This window comes from Neofelis nebulosa, chromosome 4 (assembly GCF_028018385.1).
Source record: "Neofelis nebulosa isolate mNeoNeb1 chromosome 4, mNeoNeb1.pri, whole genome shotgun sequence".
NCBI lineage: Eukaryota > Metazoa > Chordata > Mammalia > Carnivora > Felidae > Neofelis > Neofelis nebulosa.
Window position 1 is genome coordinate 145,595,476 of NC_080785.1, and position 22,888 is coordinate 145,618,363.

The 22,888-nt window shown below is 38.1% G+C and overlaps 1 protein-coding gene across 12 annotated transcripts in view; it reads left to right on the top strand.

Moving 5' to 3' along the window:
- Positions 1-22,888, top strand: part of ERC2 (ELKS/RAB6-interacting/CAST family member 2) — a 936,036-nt gene that overhangs the window by 149,362 nt on the left and 763,786 nt on the right. For 8 of the 12 annotated variants that reach the window (XR_009260858.1, XR_009260859.1, XR_009260861.1 and 5 more), the window contains exons 3-4: positions 19,967-19,990; positions 20,634-21,050. Coding sequence is in view for 8 of the 12 variants with exons in the window: in XM_058726510.1 (XP_058582493.1) it covers positions 19,967-19,990; positions 20,634-21,050 (441 nt within the window). In the remaining 4 variants the exon portion in view is untranslated. The remainder of the gene's footprint in view (positions 1-19,966; positions 19,991-20,633; positions 21,051-22,888) is intronic. The other 4 variants (XM_058726512.1, XM_058726514.1, XM_058726517.1 and 1 more) reach the window with 1 other exon arrangement.

Genomic DNA, 22,888 nt, shown 5'->3' on the forward strand with positions numbered 1-22,888 from the left:
GGCATGACCATGTGACTGGCATTGGCCTGTGAAATGTGAGAAACAGGAAACTTAAAGAACCAGTGTGTAGTTCATTATGTGACTTGCGTGCGGCAATTGTTGAAGAAGGTTTTGAGGTTAGATCCTTTAAGGGCTACACTGGGTAGAGTCCCCAGCTAGCCCCTGCAAGATATTTAGCATGAGTGGAAGTAAATATTTAATTGTTTTCAGCCATAGAGATTTTGGTATTGTTACTGTAGCATAAGGCGATCACCTGACTGATAAACTCCTGAGTCTCCAAGTTGTCTTATTATTATTGTCTTATATAGTAAATGCTTACTTAGAATTAAAACACTTACCATATTTACTTACCTTTCCTTCATTCTTACCATCTTCCTTCTATATTCATTTTTCTTTTTTTCTTGAAGTACATATTCTAGAAATATCTTAAAGGTTATTTATAGCGTACTGGTTACCAATATGTTGTTAAGTGACTCAAAATTCCTGAAAATTTGGCTCTTATGAGCCAATATAAACACACTGTTATTTCAGGTGGCTTATGTTAGTGGTAAACTCTCTTTTTGTCTGGAGAGAATCTTTATTTCATTCTCATTTTTGAATGGCAGATTAACTGGGAGTAAAATTCTAAGGTTGAGAGTTATTTTCTTTTAGCATTTTCAAGCTATTGTTGAAATAATATTGTTGCTCCCTTGGGAAGTCCATTGTCATTGTACATTGTTCTTTTGTAGTTAATCTGTTCCTTCTCTCTGGATGCTTTTAAAATCTTCTCTTTGTGTTTAGCATTTTGTAGTTTTACTTTGCTGTGCTTAAGGCATGAGTTTAATTATACTTATCCATTTTGCCCCCCTTAATCTTTAATGGGTTTTAGAAATATTTTAGGCGTTCTCTTTTTGAATATCATTTGACTTCTGGCATTCTGTGTGGTCTGGGTTGAGAGACTGTTCCTTGAGAGCACTTTTGTGTTTGTTTTTGCCAAGTATCACCTTGGGATCATTTTCATATGTAATTTTATTTCTCTACTTGGTTGTTCTCAGATCTTTAGGCAATGTAAAATGAATCTCAAATTTACATGAAAGTAGACCCTTGGAGAAACTAGTTGTATCTTATCCTGAGCCCAGAGTTCAGGTTTTGTGTCCACCATTTCACTGATCTGGTTTTATGGAAAGGTCTCAGTTGTAACTTGCTTAGAGCCTATTCTGACCCACTTCCAAGGCTGTTAACCCAAGCTACCTCCCTTTACCCCTTTCTAGTCTCTTGATAGCCAAACCCTCAGCTCTTCTCACTTACCTGATTTTTAGTTTTCCTCTTTGTTTTTGGCCCTTGAGTATCTCTCTTACTTTCATGCATGCTCGTCTATGCATACAAAGTGATATTGTTATATTTTCTCTTGATTGTATATTTTCTCTAGCTTTTCCAGTTGTTTGTAGTTATCTGTTCTGTCATATTGCTAGAAGCCGAGTAAAGGTTACACTCTGGGCCCTCACCATCCAATTTCCCTTGGATTATTCCAATACCTTTCTCATTTTTTTTTAATTGCCCATCATTTCATGCTACCTACCTTCCAGTTCTGAAATACTTTCTCCCTATTTTTCTCCTAAACTTGAGTATGTATACTCTTTTTAAAGTAAAAATTAAAAATAATTCTTGTAGGGATGCCTGGGTGGCTCAGTCGGTTGAGTGTCTGACTTCAGCTCAGGTCATGATATCATGGTTTGTGAGTTTGAGCCCCACGTCAGGCCCTGTGCTGACAGCTCAGAGCCTGGAGTCTGCTTCTGATTCTGTGTCTCCTTCTCTCTCTGCCCCTCCCCTGCTTGTGCTCTGTCTCTCTCTGTCTCACAAAAATAAATAAATGTAAAAAAATTAAAAAAATTAAAAGTAATTCTTATAGACCTTTAAGAATATTTGTGACAAGTGTGGGGAAACAAAATCTTATTCTCTGAAAAAATCTTCCAAATATCTTACTCCTTCAGGTCTTTGCTGAAATGTCATTTTAATGAGGAAGGATGACTGACTATTGATCTACCCTGTATAAAATTAACACCTTCTTACCATGTTTATATTTTATTAATCTGTGTAGCACGGTTTCTTGATATGCTATACTTTTGTTTATGGATTGTCTCTCCTTACGAGATTCTAAGTTCCACGAGGTCATGTACTCTCTCTCTTTGCTCATTGTTATATCCCCAATGCTTAGGATTGTGCCTGGCATATAGTAGATATTCAACAGATATTTTTGAGTGAATGAATAAATGAATGAATGAAATATAAATTATTAGTGCAAAGAAAAGTTGTATCTTAATTTCCAGGTAATTTTATTTTTCAATTATCATTAAAATTAAACAAATTTCAAATTTTATAAAACACAAAGACCTCTCAGAATATATTCATAAGCCCAGTTTACAATTTGCAGTACAAAGCACTCCATTTACATCACTCTCTGCTTTATGATGTCTGCATTCTTCATATGACATTTGGGTCCTTTACTGATGAGCATTACCACCTTTGTAATGCCTCCTGCCACTCTTGATCTTATATTTGGCTCTCAAGCTCCATATTCTTTTCCTTGATTTTTTTCATGCTTTGACACCTTTAACCAAGCCCTTTATCCTGCCTGGAATACCTTCCCTTTTTTGCCTTTAGGAAATTCTTCTGTATTCTAAGTCCCACTCAAAGTTCACATCCTCTGTGGAGTTGTTGCCTGTGCACAGACCAGATTGATGCCTTCCTCTTCTGCACTGCCCTTAGCACATTGTACACCCTTCCTTATGCTCACATTCCTTTCTGTTGTGATTATTGATCTTCACATTTGCCACTTTTTCTCTTTTTATTATTATTTTTTAAATGTTTATTTATTTTTGAGAGAGAGAGACAGAGTATGAACAGGGGAGGTACAGAGAGAGGGAGACACAGAATCCGAAGCAGGCTCCAGGCTTTGAGATGTCAGCACAGAGCCTGACGCAGGGCTCGAATTCACGAACCATGAGATCATGACCTGAGCAAAGTCCGATGCCTAACCAACTGAGCCACCCAGGCACCCCTGTCACTTTTTCTTGACTAAGAGTGTCTCAGGACCAAGGACTATGTCTCATGCTTTCTCTGTCCTTTTATCCTCAATGGCTTATCATACATAGTGCTTAGCACATACAATGAGGTGAGCGAATATTGCCTGGGAGTGGTTGTAGCAAAAATGAATGACCAACTTATACTTTCAAACTCTCTGTCCTCAAATGAAAGAAGAATTCTTTGTAACATAATGGTTGTCTGATAGGCGGGTTGGTGGGAGATTGTGTCATATCCTTAAAAAATCTTTCAAAAAAAGGAAAAAGCCTTCTTTCTGAGGAAGTGAATAAATGTTATCTGGCCTAGAGTTTATTGAATATGTTGCTAAATAACCTTTAAAGATATTTGCCAGCCTAATGGTGTTTTTCACTATTAACACTAATTATAACATTAAGAGAAGTTGTTTATTGAATCCATAGACTATAATAAGCTATGTGTCTGTTTATAAATATATTTTTATATATTCCTATATGTAAACTTACTCATAACTACATTTGTATCATCCTCATCTTACAGTGGAAGAAATTGAGGGAAAATAATTTTCCAGGGATTAAACAGTATAGACAAGCAGTGGTAGAACCAGTTCTTGCTTGATACAGGACTCAGCTCTTAACTAGTCTCCCATACTGGATTTCAGCAACTCCTATAATGACAGAGTTTTCTTTTCCCCTTTAAAAGGTGATTGGAAAGGTTATTTAAAGGATTAATAAATGAGGGAGGAGGCTCTTTACAGACTGTAAACTGTAAGCTCATCCTAGGTTTATTTTTTCCTCCTTTATAAAACCATGAAGGCTGTAATTCTTTCCACTCTATTTCCCTTTGGGTTTTTAAACTAAAGAAAGAAAACCTTCAAAGATACAGCAAAAGACTCCACCCATTTCACGGCCCCTCCCTCCATTGGTTTTGTAGGGTCCACAGTTAAGGAGGCAAATGATGGTGAGAGAAACAATCATGTTTTAAATGGTGTTACAGATGCATGGACTCAAGAGGGCCATTGGCCTCCCTGTAGCTTGCTGATGGCCCTGGTATGTTGAAATTTATGTAAACCAGGACTAATAGTTCATCTTATTGGGAAAAATGGCAGTAGGACCTAGAGTTACTAAGGTATTACATTAGGACTTGCTTCAATTTAAATTCTTCTTCCATTCAATAATGCTTTTGTTCTGGGCACCGGCAGTGTCTGCGCTGTTAGATACTTTCTTTATATCCCTGTTGGACTTGATAGGTTAGCTCTGTTCCAGACTCAAATTTGAAAGCCATTTTTTTTTTATCCCTTCCTGACTTTAAAAGTCTCAAATGAATTATAAAACAAAATAAATATCCAGGGATGAAAAGGGCACTTTGCAGTCCTTGTTTAAGAATACTTTTTACTGTTCTTTTGGAGAAAACTGTACTCTCTTTCACTGGTTTAAAGATTTGAGAAGGAATCTTAAAGCATATGAAATGTATCTATACGCTTATGAATGCATATGTGGGTTTCTGAGTCTTTGCTAAGGAAAACTCTTAATAATATGTAAAAAAATTATCCAGATAAAATAAAAATAACCTCAAATTGATATTATTCAGGATTGGTATCAACGGATCTTATTTCTCAGCCATATAACATATTCTTCCTGTGATGGTATCTGCAAAAGAACTGTTCCTTCTGTCTGGTTTTTGCTTTGGCTTCCTCAATGATAGCATGGATCTCCTGTGACTTATCATTATCTTTTCCAGGTTCCTGAGTGGCCCCCTTCATTCTTGACATTCATCTCATATACTTTTTGGGGAAAAATTCCTCTCAAACCTTTTCAAAGTCTTTAAGCTCTCAGGTGGAAGAATGCTGTATCTTTCAAAATTCCCTAAAGGTATTCTTTAAGAAGTCCTTTCAGAGAGAAAAGTTACTTCATCCTTCTTGGAATTAATCATTTGTTCCAACTCTTGAAGTCTTGGAGCTGCTGGGTATGGACTGTGGTTACAGCAGCTGTACCATCGGTGATGTGTGGTGGAAGAGATGCCTCTGGGCCAAAGATGTTTGACTCCATTGTGGAAATCTGGCTTGTGGCAGCTGTTGCACATACCCTGACACTAATTATGTGGTAACTGGATCCTTTTGCAGTTCAGTGACCAAATAAAACTGGTGCGTGGGGCTAGAAGACAAAGACTAGGACACAGCAGTGTGCTGAGAGTTTGGGGTCTGGGCTTTATAACTAGCAGTGCTGCCATCTCTGCTGTGGCTTTTGGTGACAAGAGGTCCCCCTCTTTGGGCCTCAGGTTATCCTCCTTTAAAAAGAAGCAAAGATGATTATCTTTCTGATCCCTTTCATCACCAATGTTCAGTGATTCTGTTGTTCAGTATTTGCTGTGTCTTTAAAATGCATATACCAGCTTGTAGAAAATCTAGGGTGGTTCTTTCAAAGTATTTTATTTGCTATTAAAAGGTTAGCATCCAAGGTGGCCAAGCCAGAAAGTTCTTCTGGATTAAAGGATTTATTTGTATATGATATAGGCAAACATAATTTCACATTTTTTCCCCTACTCTACTTTCATTTCTTTCCATTGCGTTTTGGGAGGGTTTGCAATCTGGGTTTGTATATTCATAACAGAGGCTTTTAAAGATGATGGCTTCCTGTGGGCTGAAGTGGGACTTGCTAAGTATCTGATATGCATTATCTGTTTAACCTTATCATGGTTTTGTGAGATGTTTGTATTTTTAGCAGCTTTTAAAAGAGCTGGAAACTGAGACCTAGAAAACAGAAGTAACCTGTTAATGTCATACAGCCCACTCGAGGCTGTGGAACCCTGTAGCTAGTGTGTGGTCAGATCCATCCCATAGCTACTGAGTGATCATGTTGGAGATCAACCCAAGGCCTCAGACATCAAAGAGAGAGTTTTCAATTGGAGGTATTATTCTCAATCAAATATTTAGGACTTTCACTGTCAACTCAATTTTTTTTTAATGCTTATTTTTTGAGAGAGGGAGAGAGAGTGAGACAGAGCGTATGAGCAGGGGAGGGGCAGAGAGAGAGGGAGACACAGAATCTGAACCAGGCTCCAGGCCCTGAGCTGTCAGCACAGCTGTGATTCTAGTGCATTGATAAAATGGGGAAACAAGAGAATTTGAGTGATTAAGCTACTTAGGAACCAGTATATTCACATTTTTTCTATACTGTGCAAGTTCCCTATATTGGTCAAGTTATAATGTGAAAAAGAAGATTCGTCTAAGACTCCTCATGGTATTCCCAGTCACTTAAAATTCCACCAAGAGCACAGACATGCATGCGGAAATGCTATTTAAAACTAAAAATGAATACAACAGTTGATTGTAAAGCTTGGTACTGTCATTTCAGATGACTCTTTAAAGCTTCCCTTAGATTCTTTTAAGTAATGGTAACAACAAATGCAGTACAGAATTAAAATTCAGATATTATGTCTCTTAAAAATAAGCAGTATATATAGCAATATATATTATTTATAATATAATGGTATATTTTATATATATAATAAAATATGTTACACATGTAATCTTTATTTATTTATATTTAACCTGGCAAGATTTCTTTTTAGACTTGGAGAGGACACTTATGTCTGTCAAATAGCACATAGCTCAGTAATGGTTGAATGAGTGAATGAATGCCCAATTTGTCTGCTCTATCTAGTAGTATCTTATACTAAGGGGCAGTACTCATAGTTTATTTAGGTTTAATGAATCACACAAACTAAGTTTTCAGTATACTTCTTAGGACTGGACTATACCACAGTACTCTTTTCATGATGTTTTCCTTCCCCACCTTTTTATTACCAAATGATCGTTACTTAAAGCAGTAGTAAGGGTGAAACTTTTCTGTTTTGAAGTCTGGAGACGTGCTTCTCAAACCTTTATGTGCCTTCAGATTACCTGGCAGTCTTAAAGGCATGTAAAGGCAGTCTTAAAGGCATGTAAGAATGCAGATTCTGATATTGCAGGTCTGAGGTGGGACATGAAGTTCCACCTTTCTTACAGGATGCTGCTCTGCTGTTCCTAGGACCACATTCTGAGTCGTGTGGAGGTCAGTTATCCCCCTTACCAGCAGTGGCACAAGGAGTGAGAGAAGCAGGAGGGTAAAGTACTTAGGAAAATTCTCTTCTCATGAAAACTTTGATAGCAAGGACTACAGTTTGGCTGAGGGACCCATGTGGCTCAGAGTAGGGAAGTTCAGTGCATGCCCACAGCTATTTGAATGACAATAATTTAGATAAAACCTCTTACTTGTTTTAAAATATTTAGATGGTTAGCAATTTTGTTAAATAAACATGTCGTGGGGTGAAGAGGAGGTGACGGTGGAGGGAATTGCAATAAATATTTTAAAATGTCATTTACAGTAAAGATTTGCTAAGCAATTAAAATCAAAGAGCTGTCCTCTAACTGCATGTGGCTATTAATAATAGAAAACCTCCAATTTTTTTAATTGAAAACATTTTTTTAAATGTTTATTTTTGAGAGAGATAGAGACAGAACATGAGTGGGAGAGGGGCAGAGAGTGAAGGAGACACAGAATCTGAACTGTCAGCACAGAGCCTGACACAGAGCTTGAACCCACGAACCAAGAGATCATGACCTGAGCCAAAGTCCCGTGCTCAGCCGACTGAGCCACCCGGGCTCCTAGAAAAGCTCCAGTTTTAACCATTGTTTCCACGAGTACATGATTTGGGTTGCTTCTCTAAACACATTTAAAAAGTATCAATAGTTCTTAAACTTGGGTTTTTTTTGTTTTTAGTTATTCATTCATACATACACACACACACACACCTGTAACAGGTTTAGCGGTGTCAACATCAGGAGATGCTACTGTCTTTTAGTTGCTTATGTATTACGGGGGGCCTAGTAGGGGAAAAAACCCTGACTTTCAAAACAGGCATGTTGCTATTCCTGAGGGCCCCTTATAGAGTTATTCATAGACCAGTTAATGGGAAATCAATTTTAGCCATCTTTAAGTTGGTCTTAAAACAACTGTTTCCTGTTTCCCTTATTTAAAAAATGCCAAAGTGCTTACTTAGCATTTTGTTTCCCACTGTTGCATTTATTCGATTATCAAAAATGTATGTTCATTATGCTTATGTCTTTTCCCTGCTCAAATGGGAGGAGGAAGGAGAGAAATTTTAATTCCAGGCCTCTAGCCACCACCACTGTGTCAACCAGTAACAGTGAACATTTACTGGGTCCATTATGTGCCAGGCCTGGTGCTTTATGCTTTATGGGAACCTGTTCACTTATGCGATGAACATCTCATGTGGTCTTTGTGTGAACCTTGTACCTTAGTTACAATTATTGTTTCTTTTTTATGGATGAATAATTCAATGCTCAAAGTACTTAAGTGATTTGTCCAAGGCAGCATAGGTTATAATAGGTAGATCCAGGATTCAAAACCCAGTTCATCATCACTGTTCTTGGAATCCTAGACAAGTTTAGTGATTTTCCCCACATGATATAATTTGTTAGCAGCAAAGCCAGAATTAGAACTTAAGTCCTTAACTCTCAGCTCAGCACAATATTCCAGTACTATGCCATCTTACAGTATTGGTCTGTAATGAGAACCAGAACTCCTTGCTTACAAAAGCAGCTGCCAAGAGGGCTTTTCCATGTATATTGTTCTTAGTGTTATGAATCTTGGCAAAATGTCACATGTTATCAACCAAAGTGGGTTCTGCAGTTATCAGTGACAGTGTATCTGTGTGAGGATCCCAGGATCATGGTGCTTTGGTGCTTTTAAAAATCACCTATCAATATTCTTTATTAGTTATGTGTGCTTGTTCTTCCCTAAAAGAGAAAGCCTAGGACCATATGTCTAAATATTAATTTTTTTAATCCTTTCTCAGCAGAGCAGCTCTTCCATAGCACACTGGGGCCACATGTTTTTAGCCAGCGTCTGCTGTTTGTCTTTTCACATACATGACGTGGTCTGTGGAAGGGTCAGAGCCACGAGGAGGGCTGTACATCCTGCACATGGGATTATGGAAAAAGGGATCAGACAACCTGCCCTTAAAATTTGATTAGAGACAAACTCAAAAATGATAAATAGGAAAATAAAGTCACAGGAGAAGCAGAGCAGGCCAAGTTGTCTGCAAAGAGATTCTGTTTTCTTTGAAAGTTATGTTAAGCCCTTGCTTGAGAAGGAGTATGGATTTATTAAAAAAAAGTTCAAGACTTTTGGGTATAGGCCAATTCATATTTTTATATAGCTCAGAGATGGTTTTCATAGCAATGAAACCCTAAACTGCTTTATAGCACAAAACTTTATCATTTTGTTTTGTTTTGTTTTTTCCCCATAGTGTGGAAAAGAGCTTAAGGTCACGAATTTTTTCAAATTTGCCAGGAACTCATATTTTCCATGTTTGGGGATAAGACAGAGTAGATTCTAAACATCTGGCTAGTCCTTATTTAAATAATTGTGTGTTCCATGCACATCATACATATATAATTATATTTTCATTCTATTTACCTTTTTGTATTTTAGACATGCTGAAATATGGATTAAATTCTGACTCCAGTAGCTATTGGAAGTTATTCTCCTGAATGTTGGCTAAGGCAAAGTATCTTTTCCCCCCTTTTCCATATAAACTCAAGTACGGCTTAGTTTCTTATATTTTTATTGTTCACTTTTCCCCCCGAAGATTAGGTGACTTATAAGAGCTTATAAGAGTTGTGCAAAGTGAAGTTCTCTATATTTTTTATAGCAGGGCAACTTTAGAATTGGCTGGAGAAAACCTCAGTTTTAGACACTGGCCCATATCTGCTAACAATGTGATTGCAGTCAAATCCCTTAAGCCAGTCCAATTTATCCTCTTGTGAAGTGGACATAGTGCTGGCAGCATCAGAGCAGTCTTGTCAGATGAGTGAGTTGGTGGACGTGAGGCATTTTGAGTTTTGGAGGAGAGAACAGGACAGAGTAATCTGAGGTCGAGGATACCCTCTCCCTCCCTACTGGCCCCACACTCTCCCACCCCTAGTCTAAGTACAGTAAAGCAAAGAGGAATGGAAACCTATTCTCTCTCACAGTGTTCCACTGTGCCGACCATCTGGTGAGACAATTTCCCTTCTGCTCCTCTCATCTTTCTGCCCATATTTCATTATTTATTGAATACCTATTATGTGCTAGATTTGGGAGTATAATACAAATTTGGCCCAGAACCTGCCCCTGAAAAGCTCACTTTCTTTCTCTTAATCTTTCTCTTTCTTAGAGATTTTCCTTACTTTCTTGTAAGCACAGAAATGCTTTAAAAGATATATTTGGTTTTATTTAGCTGTTGTGTAGTGGGAGGGCTTATCAGAAAACATAGCCTGGTGTAATGCCAGAAACAGAAGTTGTTATGACCTCTTTTATTGTCTGAGACTTGGAATCAATTGAACAGGCTAATCTTATTACACTCGCAGTCTGTTTACCTATGTTTAAAGGACAGACTAATGATTTTAAACTTTTTTTTTCCCTTTTGTGGACTGGAAATGGGGCTAGTCTTTACTATCCAGGGAAGATTTCTTTTTTCTTTTTTTTTTTTTTTAATGTCTATTTTTTATTTTTGAGAGGTGGGGGGAGAGAGAGAGAGAGAAAGAGAGAGAGAAGAAGGGAGAACATGAGCCAGGGAGGGGCAGAGAGAGCGAGTGAGACAGAGGATCCGAAGTGGGCTCTGTGCTGACAGCAGAGAACCTGATGTGGGGCTGTAACTCATGAACCGTGAGACCATGACCTGAGCTGAAATGGGACGCTCAACCGACTGAGCCACCCAGGCACCTCCAGGGCAGATTTCAAAGTATGCAATTAAGTTTGGGGGGGAAAGGTTAAAAAAAACTGGGTTGAAGGTATCAGGATATCAGGATAAACATAATGCATTCTATTTGCACTCTTAGCCGAGTGACTGTAAAGAGTAGCCTGGATGCCATTGTGATACCTGCTTTGCTTCTCTTAGTGGTGTCCTCACTGTCAGGCTATGGAGAAGGGAGTTTGCCTTTTGAGCTTTGATACTTTGAAAACAACTGGAGAATGATCCCAGAATTAGGGTAGGGAGTAAACAGCTTTCTGAATGCCCATCTAATCACAGACTCATTTTTGTTCTTAAAGGGAATTAGCGGTTTTGTCACCTGTTCCACTTGTGCCATAAGTTCTCAGTTGACAGCAGTTTGACTAGGACCCAGGCATGAGGTCAGATCACCTGGTGATGTTTCGTCCTAATGAAGGTGGACATTGGAAGGGCTTCCCTCTCCAGATATGCAGTGGAATGGAAGCCCCAGAAGAGTGGTTGAGGCTGTGGGAAGTTGAAAGCACAAAGATAACTGGCAGATTTCAAAGACAAGGCCCTAGAATACAACCTTACAGGTTGCTGGTTTGTAGGTAGGTACCTGATAAAGGTATCAAGCTGAAATGAATGCTCTTGATTATTGATCCAGTAGGGTTTGGGCAATTGCCTTAAAAGAAATGTGCTTTCATGGTTGAGAAGGGGGAGGTGATTCAATCTGAAGGAATTGAATAATCTGGAAGGGCAGAATTAAAAACTGTGCTTTGTTTTTCTTAACTTTTGGCCCTTAGAGAAGGTGCCTTTGGCTTTGCCAGAGATTTCGCTTGTACTGTGTCTGATCTTCTAGAGCTAGTTTTTCTAGAGCTTGTCCTCTAATAGCTAATTTTAATTAGCTCACAGTCCAATTCTGAAGACTTAGAAAGGAGGTCTCAGTAAATTGTCCTTGGATGTCCCATGCTATTTTACTATTGGATGGGGCCCAGGGAGTAAGTGAAATGATTTAGGTTATCTCTCATCCGCCCTGTTCAAGACATGACTACTGTTTCCTAAGCTGTTAAAGTAGAGAGCCACCCCCTTTTGTTCTGCTCTTAGCATTACTAGAATACATACCATGATGGAGTCCAGGATTCCAGAAACCAAGCTTCCATGCTCCCAGAAACAGATTCTGGCTTTGGCAATGTGATTGTTCTTTTGGGCCTGCCCTTTAACCTACGTGATATGATTTTTCAGTTTGTAAAATGAGGTTAACAGGCTAATCTTTAAGGTCTCTTTGAGCTATAAGAGTTCTGATTCCTTGTTATCAGTGTGTCAAGTAGATTGTGTCTTTCAGAATATGGGTTTTTGTTGCTGGTGTGAGGGCAGCATATCCTAGCCTATCCTGACTGATGTGATTACTCTGTATTTGGTACTTTCTACAGCTTAATATGTATTAACTCTTAATTTTCACAATAACCCTATGTATTAGGAATTATTACTCTTCCCCCCTTTAAAAATGTTTATTTATTTATATTAGAGAGAGAGAGAGAGAGAGAGAGAGAGAGAAAGAGAGAGGTAGAGAGAGAGAGAGGGAGAGAGAGAATTTCAAGCAGGCTCTGTGCTATCAGCACAGAGCCCAACATGGGGTTTGATCCCACAAACCATGAGATCATGACCTGAGCTGAGATCAAAAGTTGGATGCTTAACCGACTGAACCACCCAGGCACCCATTACTCTCCCCCTTTTACAAATGAGGAAACTGAGACACAGGATATTTTTTTCAGTGGATTATTAAAAGTGCTGTCTTTGTATTTTAAAATACAAATTGCCTATGTTAAATATCTAGCTAGAAATGACTATCTGGCAAATGAATTTTGAAACTTGATTGATTTGAATTTCTTTTTTTTTTTTTTAAATTTTTTTTTTTAACATTTTATTTATTTTTGAGACAGAGAGAGACAGAGCATGAACGGGGGAGGGGCAGAGAGAGAGGGAGACACAGAGTCGGAAGCAGGCTCCAGGCTCTGAGCCATCAGCCCAGAGCCGGACGTGGGGCTCGAGATTTGAATTTCTTAAAAGTAGAACAGTGAGGGAGGATAGAGAGAGACAGAGAGAGAAGTTGCTTCATCTCCCCTTCCCATTCTCCAGTATATGATGCAGAAAGATGATCAAGACTCTGTAAGGTACATGCCTTTTGTTCAAGAATTCCTTTTTAGGAACAAGGAGAATTCTGCTTAATTTTAAATATTTTAAAAGAGAATGACAGGGTGCCTGGGTGGCTCAGTCAGTTAAGTGTCCCACTTTGGCTGAGGTCATGATATCACAGTTGGTGGGTTTGAGCCCCATGTCAGGCTCTGTACTGACAGTTGGGAGCCTGGAGCCTGCTTCAGATTCTCTGTCTCCTTCTCTCTCTGCCCCTCCCCTGCTCACACTTTCTCTCTCTCTCTCTCTGAAAAATAAAATAAACATTAAAAAAATTTTTTTAAAGAGAAAGAAAATCAAATGACATGGATTTGAGAAAGTTTTGAACACTAAATTTTGGTTGATTATCAGATTGTGTGATCATGCTGAAGTCATTTAATTAAGAAAGAGGCTACCTGGAAAAAAAATTTTCCTATTGATAAATATGCACCTGAAAGCATCTATCATGATAACCTCTGAATGAGGAACAGCCTGGTTACGATGGCTAACTTTAAATTTGAAGATTTGCTGTAAACTGTCATTAATTGCCTGCCTGTCTGCTCTCACAACTCTTGCCTCCACCCTACATCATTTTATTTATTTATTTATTTATTTATTTATTTATTTATTTATTTATTTTTCCAGCATCCTGAAGCATTAGTGCCAATTCAGAGGCTACATGGTATAGTGGTTTGAGTAAGGGAGTTGGTGTCAGATAGCCTTGATGAACATCACCTAGGAGGATGACCTGGAGCAAGTTACTTAACCACTTTGCATCTCCATTTTCTCATCCCTTTAATGGAGATCTAAAACAATGGCTACTTCACAGGGTGGTTGTGAGGGTTAAAAAAAGCTTAGAACTATGTGTGGCATGTGGTAATTGCTATCCAGATTTTTGCTATTACTATTCCTTAATAAGTCTGGTGTGTCTTTGCCTCTGGGCTTTTATACTTTCTCTTCCCTTTCCATATTTCTTCACGGGGCTGACTCTCAATTGTTCTTCAAGATCCAGCTCAGTGGTGGCTCTTTGTTTGGAGTATTTTCTCACATGTCTCTAGCCTGGGTTACATCCTCTCTGAATTTCCAGCCACCTGGCTATGACTTCTGTCATAACCTCATAACATAGTAGAGCTACTGTGGGTTTACTTGTCTGCATGGACTATGAGCATGGACCATTTGTTTTCCCCCCTCCCCTCCCTTCCATTTTTCCTTCCTTCCTTCCTTCCTTCCTTCCTTCCTTCCTTCCTTCCTTCCTTCCTTCCTTCCTTCCTTCTTCCTTTCTTGAGTATAAGGGAGATACCAGGTAAATGTTTGTTGAATGGATAAATAAATCAATTTTCTCTCCATTTCTGTCTCCTTTTTTCCTCCCTCCCTCCCTCCCATTCTTCTCTTCTTCTTTCTTACCTTCTTTTCTTCCTTTCTATCAAACTTCATCCCTTCCTTCGCTCTCAAACTTGGCACTTGATGCATTACCTTAGTTATTCCTCACAGGAACTCTGTAAATTAAGCATTATGTTTATCCCCATTTTGCAGGTGTGGAAACAAAGGATCAGGATGATGGGCAACTTGCCCATCCAAAGGGGTAGACCCCTTACAGAGTTGTCTTCCAATGTGGCTGTCTCCACTCAAAGCATTTTGGCAATTTTTCCTTGGAATTCCTTTCTGGCTAGTCTATGAACCACATAAGAAAACCAGTCTTAGTTTTGGTCACTCTCAGAAAAGATGATTTCCAGTCTCATCATCCCAATTCATCATGTTTGTTTCCAAAAACTTAGATCATCTCATAAATCTGTTTTGTGCTGGTCTCAGTCTATCAATAACTAGTACTGTGGTTGTATTGGCCTTGTGGTTCTTACTGTGGTTGCAAGATGCCCTTGAGCAATAATCAAGAAACTTTGAAGGCATATTACTTAAAAGACCTGGAAATTGAACAGCACCACTGGGGGCATACAGTGAGCTCATGGGTAGAGAGTACATGGGCCTGAGGTTCTCCTTTTATTGGGATCAAGGGAGAAGGGTACCTAGGGTTTTGTGGGCTCATTCTTTATTGGTGAATTTAAAACCTAAGAGGGGAGATTTAAAGTGTTGGAAGAGAAAAAACAAGTAGCTCAAATGGTCAGTTACTGAAATCAACCAAGATCTCTAAAACAAAGGAGCCTCAGTTGGAGGAGGCAGCATGGCTTTTTATCTAGTTGTGTGGTTGGCAATGCCTTTATTTGAGATAGCCAACGTTGAATTGGATGCCTCTTTGAAGTGGATGCCTTGGTAATCAAAGCTTAAGTCAGGTACTTTCATTGCAAAAGAGAAATAAAACAATTGTTGGGACTTATATAAGTATGTCCATTCTTGCCGCTTTTATTCAACATGTTATTAGAACTCCTAGCCCCAGTAATTAGGTAAGAAAAAAAATTAAAAGACATCCAAATTGGTAAGGAGGAAATAAAACTGTTTCACTATTTGCAGATGACATGGCATTATATATAGAAAACTCTAAAGACTCCACCAAAAAACAAAACAAAACAAAACAAAACTACTAGAACTAATAAATGAATTCAGTAAAGTTGCAGGATACAAAACTAGCATACAGAAATCAGTTGCTTTTCTATACACTAATAATAAACTATCAGAAAGAGAAATTCAGAGAACAATTCCATTTATAATTGTATCAAAAAGAATAAAATACTTACAAATAAGTTTAAGCAAGGGGGTGAAAGTTCTGTACTCTGAAAATTTAAGACATCAATGAAAGATATTTCAGGTGGCACCAGCAAATGGAAAGATATACCATGCTCATGGGTTGGAAGAATTAATATTGTTAAATTAATATTGTTAAAATGTCCATACTCAAAGCAATCTACAGATTCTGTGCAATCCCCATCACAATATTAATGTCATTTTTCACAGAGATAGAACAAAGAATCCTAAAATTTGTGTGAAACCACAAAAGATCCCAAATAGTCAAAACAATCCTGATAAAGAACAAAGCTGGAGGTATGACCCTCACTTATTTCAAGCTATACTGCAAAGCTATAGTAATCAAAACAATATGGTACTGACATGGAAACAGACACACAGATTAATGAAATAGAATAGAATCAAGAAATAAACCCATACATATATAGTCAACTAATCTATGACAAAGGAGGCAAGAATATAAAATGGGAAAAAGACAGACTGTTCAATAAATGGTATTGGGAAAACTGGACAGCTACATGCAAAAGAATGAAACTGGACCACTATCTTAGACCATGTAAAAAATAAATTCAAAATGGATTAAAGACTTGAATGTAAGGCCTGAAATCATAAAACTCTTAGAAGAAAACATAGGCGATAAGTTCTTTGACATCAGTCTTAGCAGTATTTTTCTGGATGTGTCTCCTCAGGCAAGGGCAGTAAAAGCTAAGATAAATGGGACTACATCACAATAAAAAGCTTTTGCACAGCAAAGGAGACCATCAACAAAATGAAAAGACGACCTACGGAATGGGAGAAGATACTTGCAAATCACATATCTGATAGGGGGTTAATATCAGTATATATAAATAACTTCTATAACTTAGTAGAAAAACAATCTGATTAAAAAATAGGCAGAGGACAAGAATAAACATTTTTCTAAAGAAGACATACAGATAGTAAACAGGCACAGGAAAAGATGCTTAACATCACTAATCATCAGAGAAATGCAAATCAAAACCACATTGAAATATCACCTCACACCAATCAGACTGGCTATTATCAAAAAGACACAAAATAACAAGTGTTGTTGAGGATATCGAGAAAAGGGAACCCTCCTACTCTGTTGGTGGGATGTAAATTGGTGCAACCACTATGGAAAATAGTATGGAGTCTCCTCAAAAAATTGAAGAGAACTATGAACTACCATATGATCCAGTAATTCTGCTTATGGGTATTTATCTGAAGAAAACAAAAATGCCGATTAGAAGAGATATATGCACTCCTATGTTTATGGCAGAATTATTTACAATAGCCAAGATATTGGAAGCAACCTAAGTGTCCATAATAGATGAATGGATAAGGTGTGTGTGTGTGTGTGTGTGTGTGTGTGTGTGTGTGTGTGTTTATATCTCACAATGAAATATTACTCAGCCATAAAAAAGAATGAGATCTTGCCATTTGTGACAACATGGGTGGATCTAGAGGGTATTATGCTGAATGAAATAAGTCAGAGAAAGCCAAATATTTTATGATTTCACTTATATGTGGAATCTGAAAAATGAGAGAAATGAACAAATAAAACAGAAACAGACTCTTAGATACAGGAAACAGATTCTTGGTTACCAGAGTAGATCAGTGTTGGTGGAAGCAGGTGAAGTAGGTGCAGAGGATTAAGAAGTACAAACTTCTAGTTATAAAATAAATGAGTCACAGGGGTACAATGTACAGCATAGGGAATATAGTCAATAATATTGTAATAACTTTGTATGGTGACAGATGGTAACTAGATTTATGGGATCATTTTTGTAATGTACAAAAATATGAAATAACTATTACATACACCTGCAACTGATGGGATACTATATGTTAATTATACTTCATCAAAGAAAATATTTGCCATCATCAAGAATATTTAAATGACTTGACAGTTGCACTGTCTGTTCCCAAGAGGTTTGGCAGCAGTCACATTACTGGGCTGAAGGCTGTCAATACTCCCGTGGACTTTGTTTTGGTGTGATTTTGGGATGGGGAGCTGGTGGAGGGAGGTTATATTACTTTATAATCTCACCTCATGTTTCTTTGTGGCAGATTTATTGAGATACAATTTACGTAGCATACAATTCCCACCTCTGACATGTAAAATTCATTGGTTTTTAGTATATTCACAAAGTTGTGCAATCAACACTACTATCTACTTCCAGAAAATTTTCATCACCCCCAAAAGAAATCCCATACCCTGTAGTAGTCACCCTCCATTCCCCCTACTCCAGCCACCTTGTCAGTCACCAATTTATTTTCTGTCTGCAGATTTGCTTATTCTGGATATTTCATATCAATGGAATCCTACTACATGTGGTTTATTGTGACTGGCTTCTTTCACATGGCATAATGTTTTTAAGGTTTATCTATGCTATAGTGATACAATGTGTATCAGTACTTCATTGATTTGTATGGCTAAATAATACTCCATTGTGTGGATATACTGCATTTTATTTATTCATTCATCAGGTGATTGACATATAAATTGTTTCTACTTTTTGGCTACTATGGATATTTGTATATGAATCAACTGATGAATGGATAATGCAATGTGGTATGGTTCTATAATGGAATAATATTCACCTGTAAAATGAATTAAGTATTGACACGTGCTACAACATGGATGAGCCTTGAAAGCATGCTACGTGAAAAAGCGACGTATTGCATACTTCCATGGATATGAATATCCAGACTAGGTAAATACATAGAGACAGAAAGTAAACTAGAGGTTTCCAGGGCCTGGAGATAGGAAGGAGGAAGGGAAATGACTGGCTTAAAAGTATAGGGTTTCTTTTTTTTTTATTTTCTCATCTGTCACCATGCAATGTTATTACAATACTGACTATTTTCTCTGCGCTGTACTTTCATCTCTGTGACTTATTTTATAATTAGAAGTTTGTACTTCTTACTGCCCTCACCTATTTCACCTATCACCCCTATACTCCTTCCCTTGTCAACCACCAGTTTGTTCTTTGTATTTATGAGACTGTTTCTGTTTGTTCATTGTTTTATTTTTTAGATTCCGTGTATAAGTGAAATCATATGGTTTTGTTTTTCTCTGACTCATTTTACTTAGCATAATACCCTTTATGTCCATCCATGTTGTCACAAATGACAAGGTCTCATTCTTCTGTATGGTTGAGTGTGTATGTATATACACACACATATTTTCTTTATCTGTTTATCTATCGATGGACACTTAGGTTACTTCAATATTTGGCTATTATAAGTAATGCTGCAGTAAACATAAGGTTGCATATATCTTTTGAATTAGTATTTTTGTTTTCTTTGGGTAAATATTCAGTAGTGGAATCACTGGATCAGATGGCAGTTCTATTTTTGTTTTTAACTTTTTGATAAATCTCCGTACTGTTTTCCACAGTGGTTGCACCAATTTACATTCCCACCAATAGTGCTTAGGGTTCCCTTTTTTTTCACGACCTTGCTAACACTTGTTATTTCTTTACTTTTTGATAATAACCACTCTGACTGATGTGAAGTGATATCTCATTGTGGTCTTAATTTGCATTTTCCTGATGATTAGTGATGTTGAGCATCTTTTCATGTGCCTGTTTTCATGAAGACATCTGTATGTCTTCTTTAGAAAAATGTTTATTCAGGTCCTCTGCCCACTTTTTCATTTTGTGCTCATTTTGTTTTCCTCCCCTAACTTTGTATCTGGTCTACAGGTAGGAGTGTGTATTTGGTGATTGAATGAGGAACTGCTGTTTTGGAAGCATCCTGGTTTGTTCCTAGGACGAAAATGACTTCAGGCTTATGGCTGCCTATTCTGACCAGCCTGGGGGTTGGCTCTATTGGGAAGGTGTTGCAGAATTTACCAACTGTTGTCAAGCAACTGTTTATTTTTTCATAACCAGTAACTATTTTGTTTCTCTGTCTGGTGTTTTCACTCTGATTTTGGTTAAAATAGTGACCTGGAATAATATGTGGGTACTTGTGGAATGTTTTGCTTTCTTGCCTGGTAATATACCAAAGACTTTGGGTTCCTAGGTCAGAGAGACTTAGGAAAACAAAAGGTAGAATTGACCTAACTTTTTCTTCTTTTTTTCTTTCTATTGATCACATTTATCAAACAACAGTGCTATAGATTTTGTGTAGATTATGGGTCTTTGCTGTGATTAGCAGTTGTTTTTCTTTTTTTCTTTTTTTTTCTCCGTGAAGGTACTTTATGTTGATTCTTTCTGTTAAATATCCTTTGCTTGCACTGAACTTTTCTTTGTGTTGATTTTTTGCTTCATTTTTGTTTTCCATTTCCCATGCTGTTCAGTTACTGGATGCCCGAAGAACCAAGGTTGGTCCACTGTTTGCAGCTTGTTTGTTTTGCTCTGCACAGCCTCACCTCCTTGTGTGTTTGTGTCTGTCCCTGTCTGCATTTGTTCCCTTTTGCTTGCAGATGCAGTAATCCTGTTTACTAAACCTGTTCACAGCTTTATTTGTAAAAAATAAAGTCCTCGTTTGTGTCTACTTGTAGTGGATGCTATTATTTTCATTTTTTAAATGGAAATGCATTTCTGATGGAAAATAATGGATAGTAGAATAAAGAACACCTTAGGAAACAGGGAATACTGAGTCTGGAGCATTGCGGGCATAAACAAGGTGTGTTTGTGAGACTTTCCCTTCTAACCTTTTCCACTTACTCAGTTCAATCTCTTTAGATGTATAATTTCCCTGTGACTGACACTAATATACTGTTTCTGTGTATGTGTACATTTCTCTTCTCCTAAGACATTCAGAAAGCATCATTGAATTAATTTCCCCCCTCTCCATGTGCTGTCCCATGCTTCTGAAGTCACCCTGGAGGACTTCACGGCTGGCCCTTTGGACCTCGTGATTAACATTCCATCTTCATAGTGTGGTAGCAGCAAAAAGCACTTGGCATTTCCATTGACTTTGTCCCCTTCTTTCTCCTCTCCTGCTCCATCTTTCTATCACAGCACCTGCAGTTGACAATCCAAGCCCTTCAGGATGAGCTTCGAACCCAGAGAGACCTCAATCACCTCCTGCAGCAAGAGAGTGGCAACCGTGGAGCCGAGCACTTCACCATTGAGCTGACTGAAGAGAACTTCCGGCGGCTCCAAGCTGAGCATGACAGACAAGCTAAGGAGCTGTTCCTGTTAAGGAAGACCTTGGAGGAAATGGAGTTGAGAATTGAAACACAGAAACAGACCCTCAACGCCCGAGATGAGTCTATTAAAAAGCTTCTCGAGATGTTGCAAAGTAAAGGTTTGCCTTCTAAAAGTCTTGAGGATGACAATGAGCGGACACGGCGGATGGCAGAGGCTGAGTCTCAAGTCAGCCACTTGGAAGTGATTTTAGATCAGAAAGAAAAGGAAAACATACATCTTAGAGAGGTAAGGATATTCACTCTATTTCCTCAAAGCCATATTTTACAAGTGAAAACATGTTACCAAGTTATTTTCACAGGTTGGAAGATATCTGCAGCCTTAAGAAAATTTCCTGGCATCTGTTTTATAGTCTTCCTATCTGCTTATCACCTTTAAACTAGAATTTTGCATTAGTTCTTCTCTCTGCTCACCATACATATGTTCCATTGTTACTCGACACGTATTCGGGATCCAACTATGTGCAGCACATGCCAATTCTAAGGTGGCTTACAACTACTTTCCCACAGATGGCCATAGTTTCAGGGTTTAGATGGTTATCAAATATCATCTCTCTAAAGGAGGAAAAGAAATAGGTGATTAGCAAAACAATGAACTTACATATTTTCATAGCTGAATTGGGGTAACATTTGTAGAAAGTAAAGCATATGGATCTTTCCAGGAAGAATGGTAAAATGTGCAGACCAGTTTTGAACATTTAGGTTTAAGACCATCTTTGTCTGCATTTTCTTTTGTCTAAGACTAACTGTTCCAGGTTTTCTGAGTATGCATTTTATACTTAGTGGATTAAAATCATTTGAAGTCCTTCAGAGGCAGCCTCTCTGGCCTGCCACCACTCTTGAATGTTGGGATGCACAGATACCTGAGGATATGTAGTTGGATAGAGCTTATACAAAATGTGGGTGATAGCCAAGGCTTGAAATTTTTATAACGGTTTCTTGCCACTATGGTGGATATGGATCTCAAAAGTACCGTGTAGGCAAAATGCTATGGGAGACACAGATCTTACAGAAAATAGGAAGCAATAACATGGCATTAAGTATATTTAAAAATATGCTATAACAATAAATAAAAATTCCAAAAGATATTTACATTCAGGCCAAACTAGATTTTTGGCGTCATATACCTTTTTGGATGGGCAGTTCTTGTTTTTTATTTTATTTTATTTTTTAATGTTTATTTTTGGGAGAGAGAGAGAGAGAGAGAGAGAGAGAGAGAGAGAGTGAGTGCATGCATGCAAGTGAGCAGGGAAGGGGCAGAGAGAGAGAGAGAGAGAGAGAGAGAAAGAAAGAAAGAATCTGAAGCAGGCTCCAGGCTCTGAGCTGTTAGCACAGAGCCCAATGCAGGGCTTGAGCTCATGAGCTGTGAAATCATGACCTGAGCTGAAGTTGGATGCTCAACCAACTGAGCTACCCAGGCACCCTGGATGGGCAGTTCTTGTGAGTTACTTGTTTGGTTGTTCAGAATACATGGCATCCATGATGGGGCTTGCTAATGCAGATACTCCTGGGAGTTTTCTCTGATGTAGAGTATATTTGTTTAAAACATTTGAGCAGACTTTTGTGTCTTCAGACTTAATGTCCCCCTTACCTATTCTCCCTTGTTTTATTTTCATGAGACATTAGCAACATGCTTGGGAAACCACATGACTTGGTTTTGTATTGAGATGCTTAAAGAGATGTTTTGTTGGGCCTGGGTCTTCCCATCCATAATGGAATGGGAAGAATGAATGTCATGGGCAGGCTTCTAAGATGGCCCCGATGATTTGTACCTCTTGGAATTCATGCATTTGTGTAAATCCACATCCTTGAGTATAGGCTGAACCTAGTGACTAAACAATAGAATATGGTGAAAGAAATAGGATGCCAGTGTGACTTCTATGATTAGATTACATAAGACTTATTTCCATCTTGTTAGCCAACTTTTTTGTGCTCTCACCTTGCTGCTTTGATGAAGCAAGCTGCTATGGAGAGACGCCCATCTGGTGAGGGACTGAGAGTAGCCTCTAGTCAACATGCAGTAAGGAACTGAGACCCTCACTCAAACAGCCACAAAGAACTGAAAAT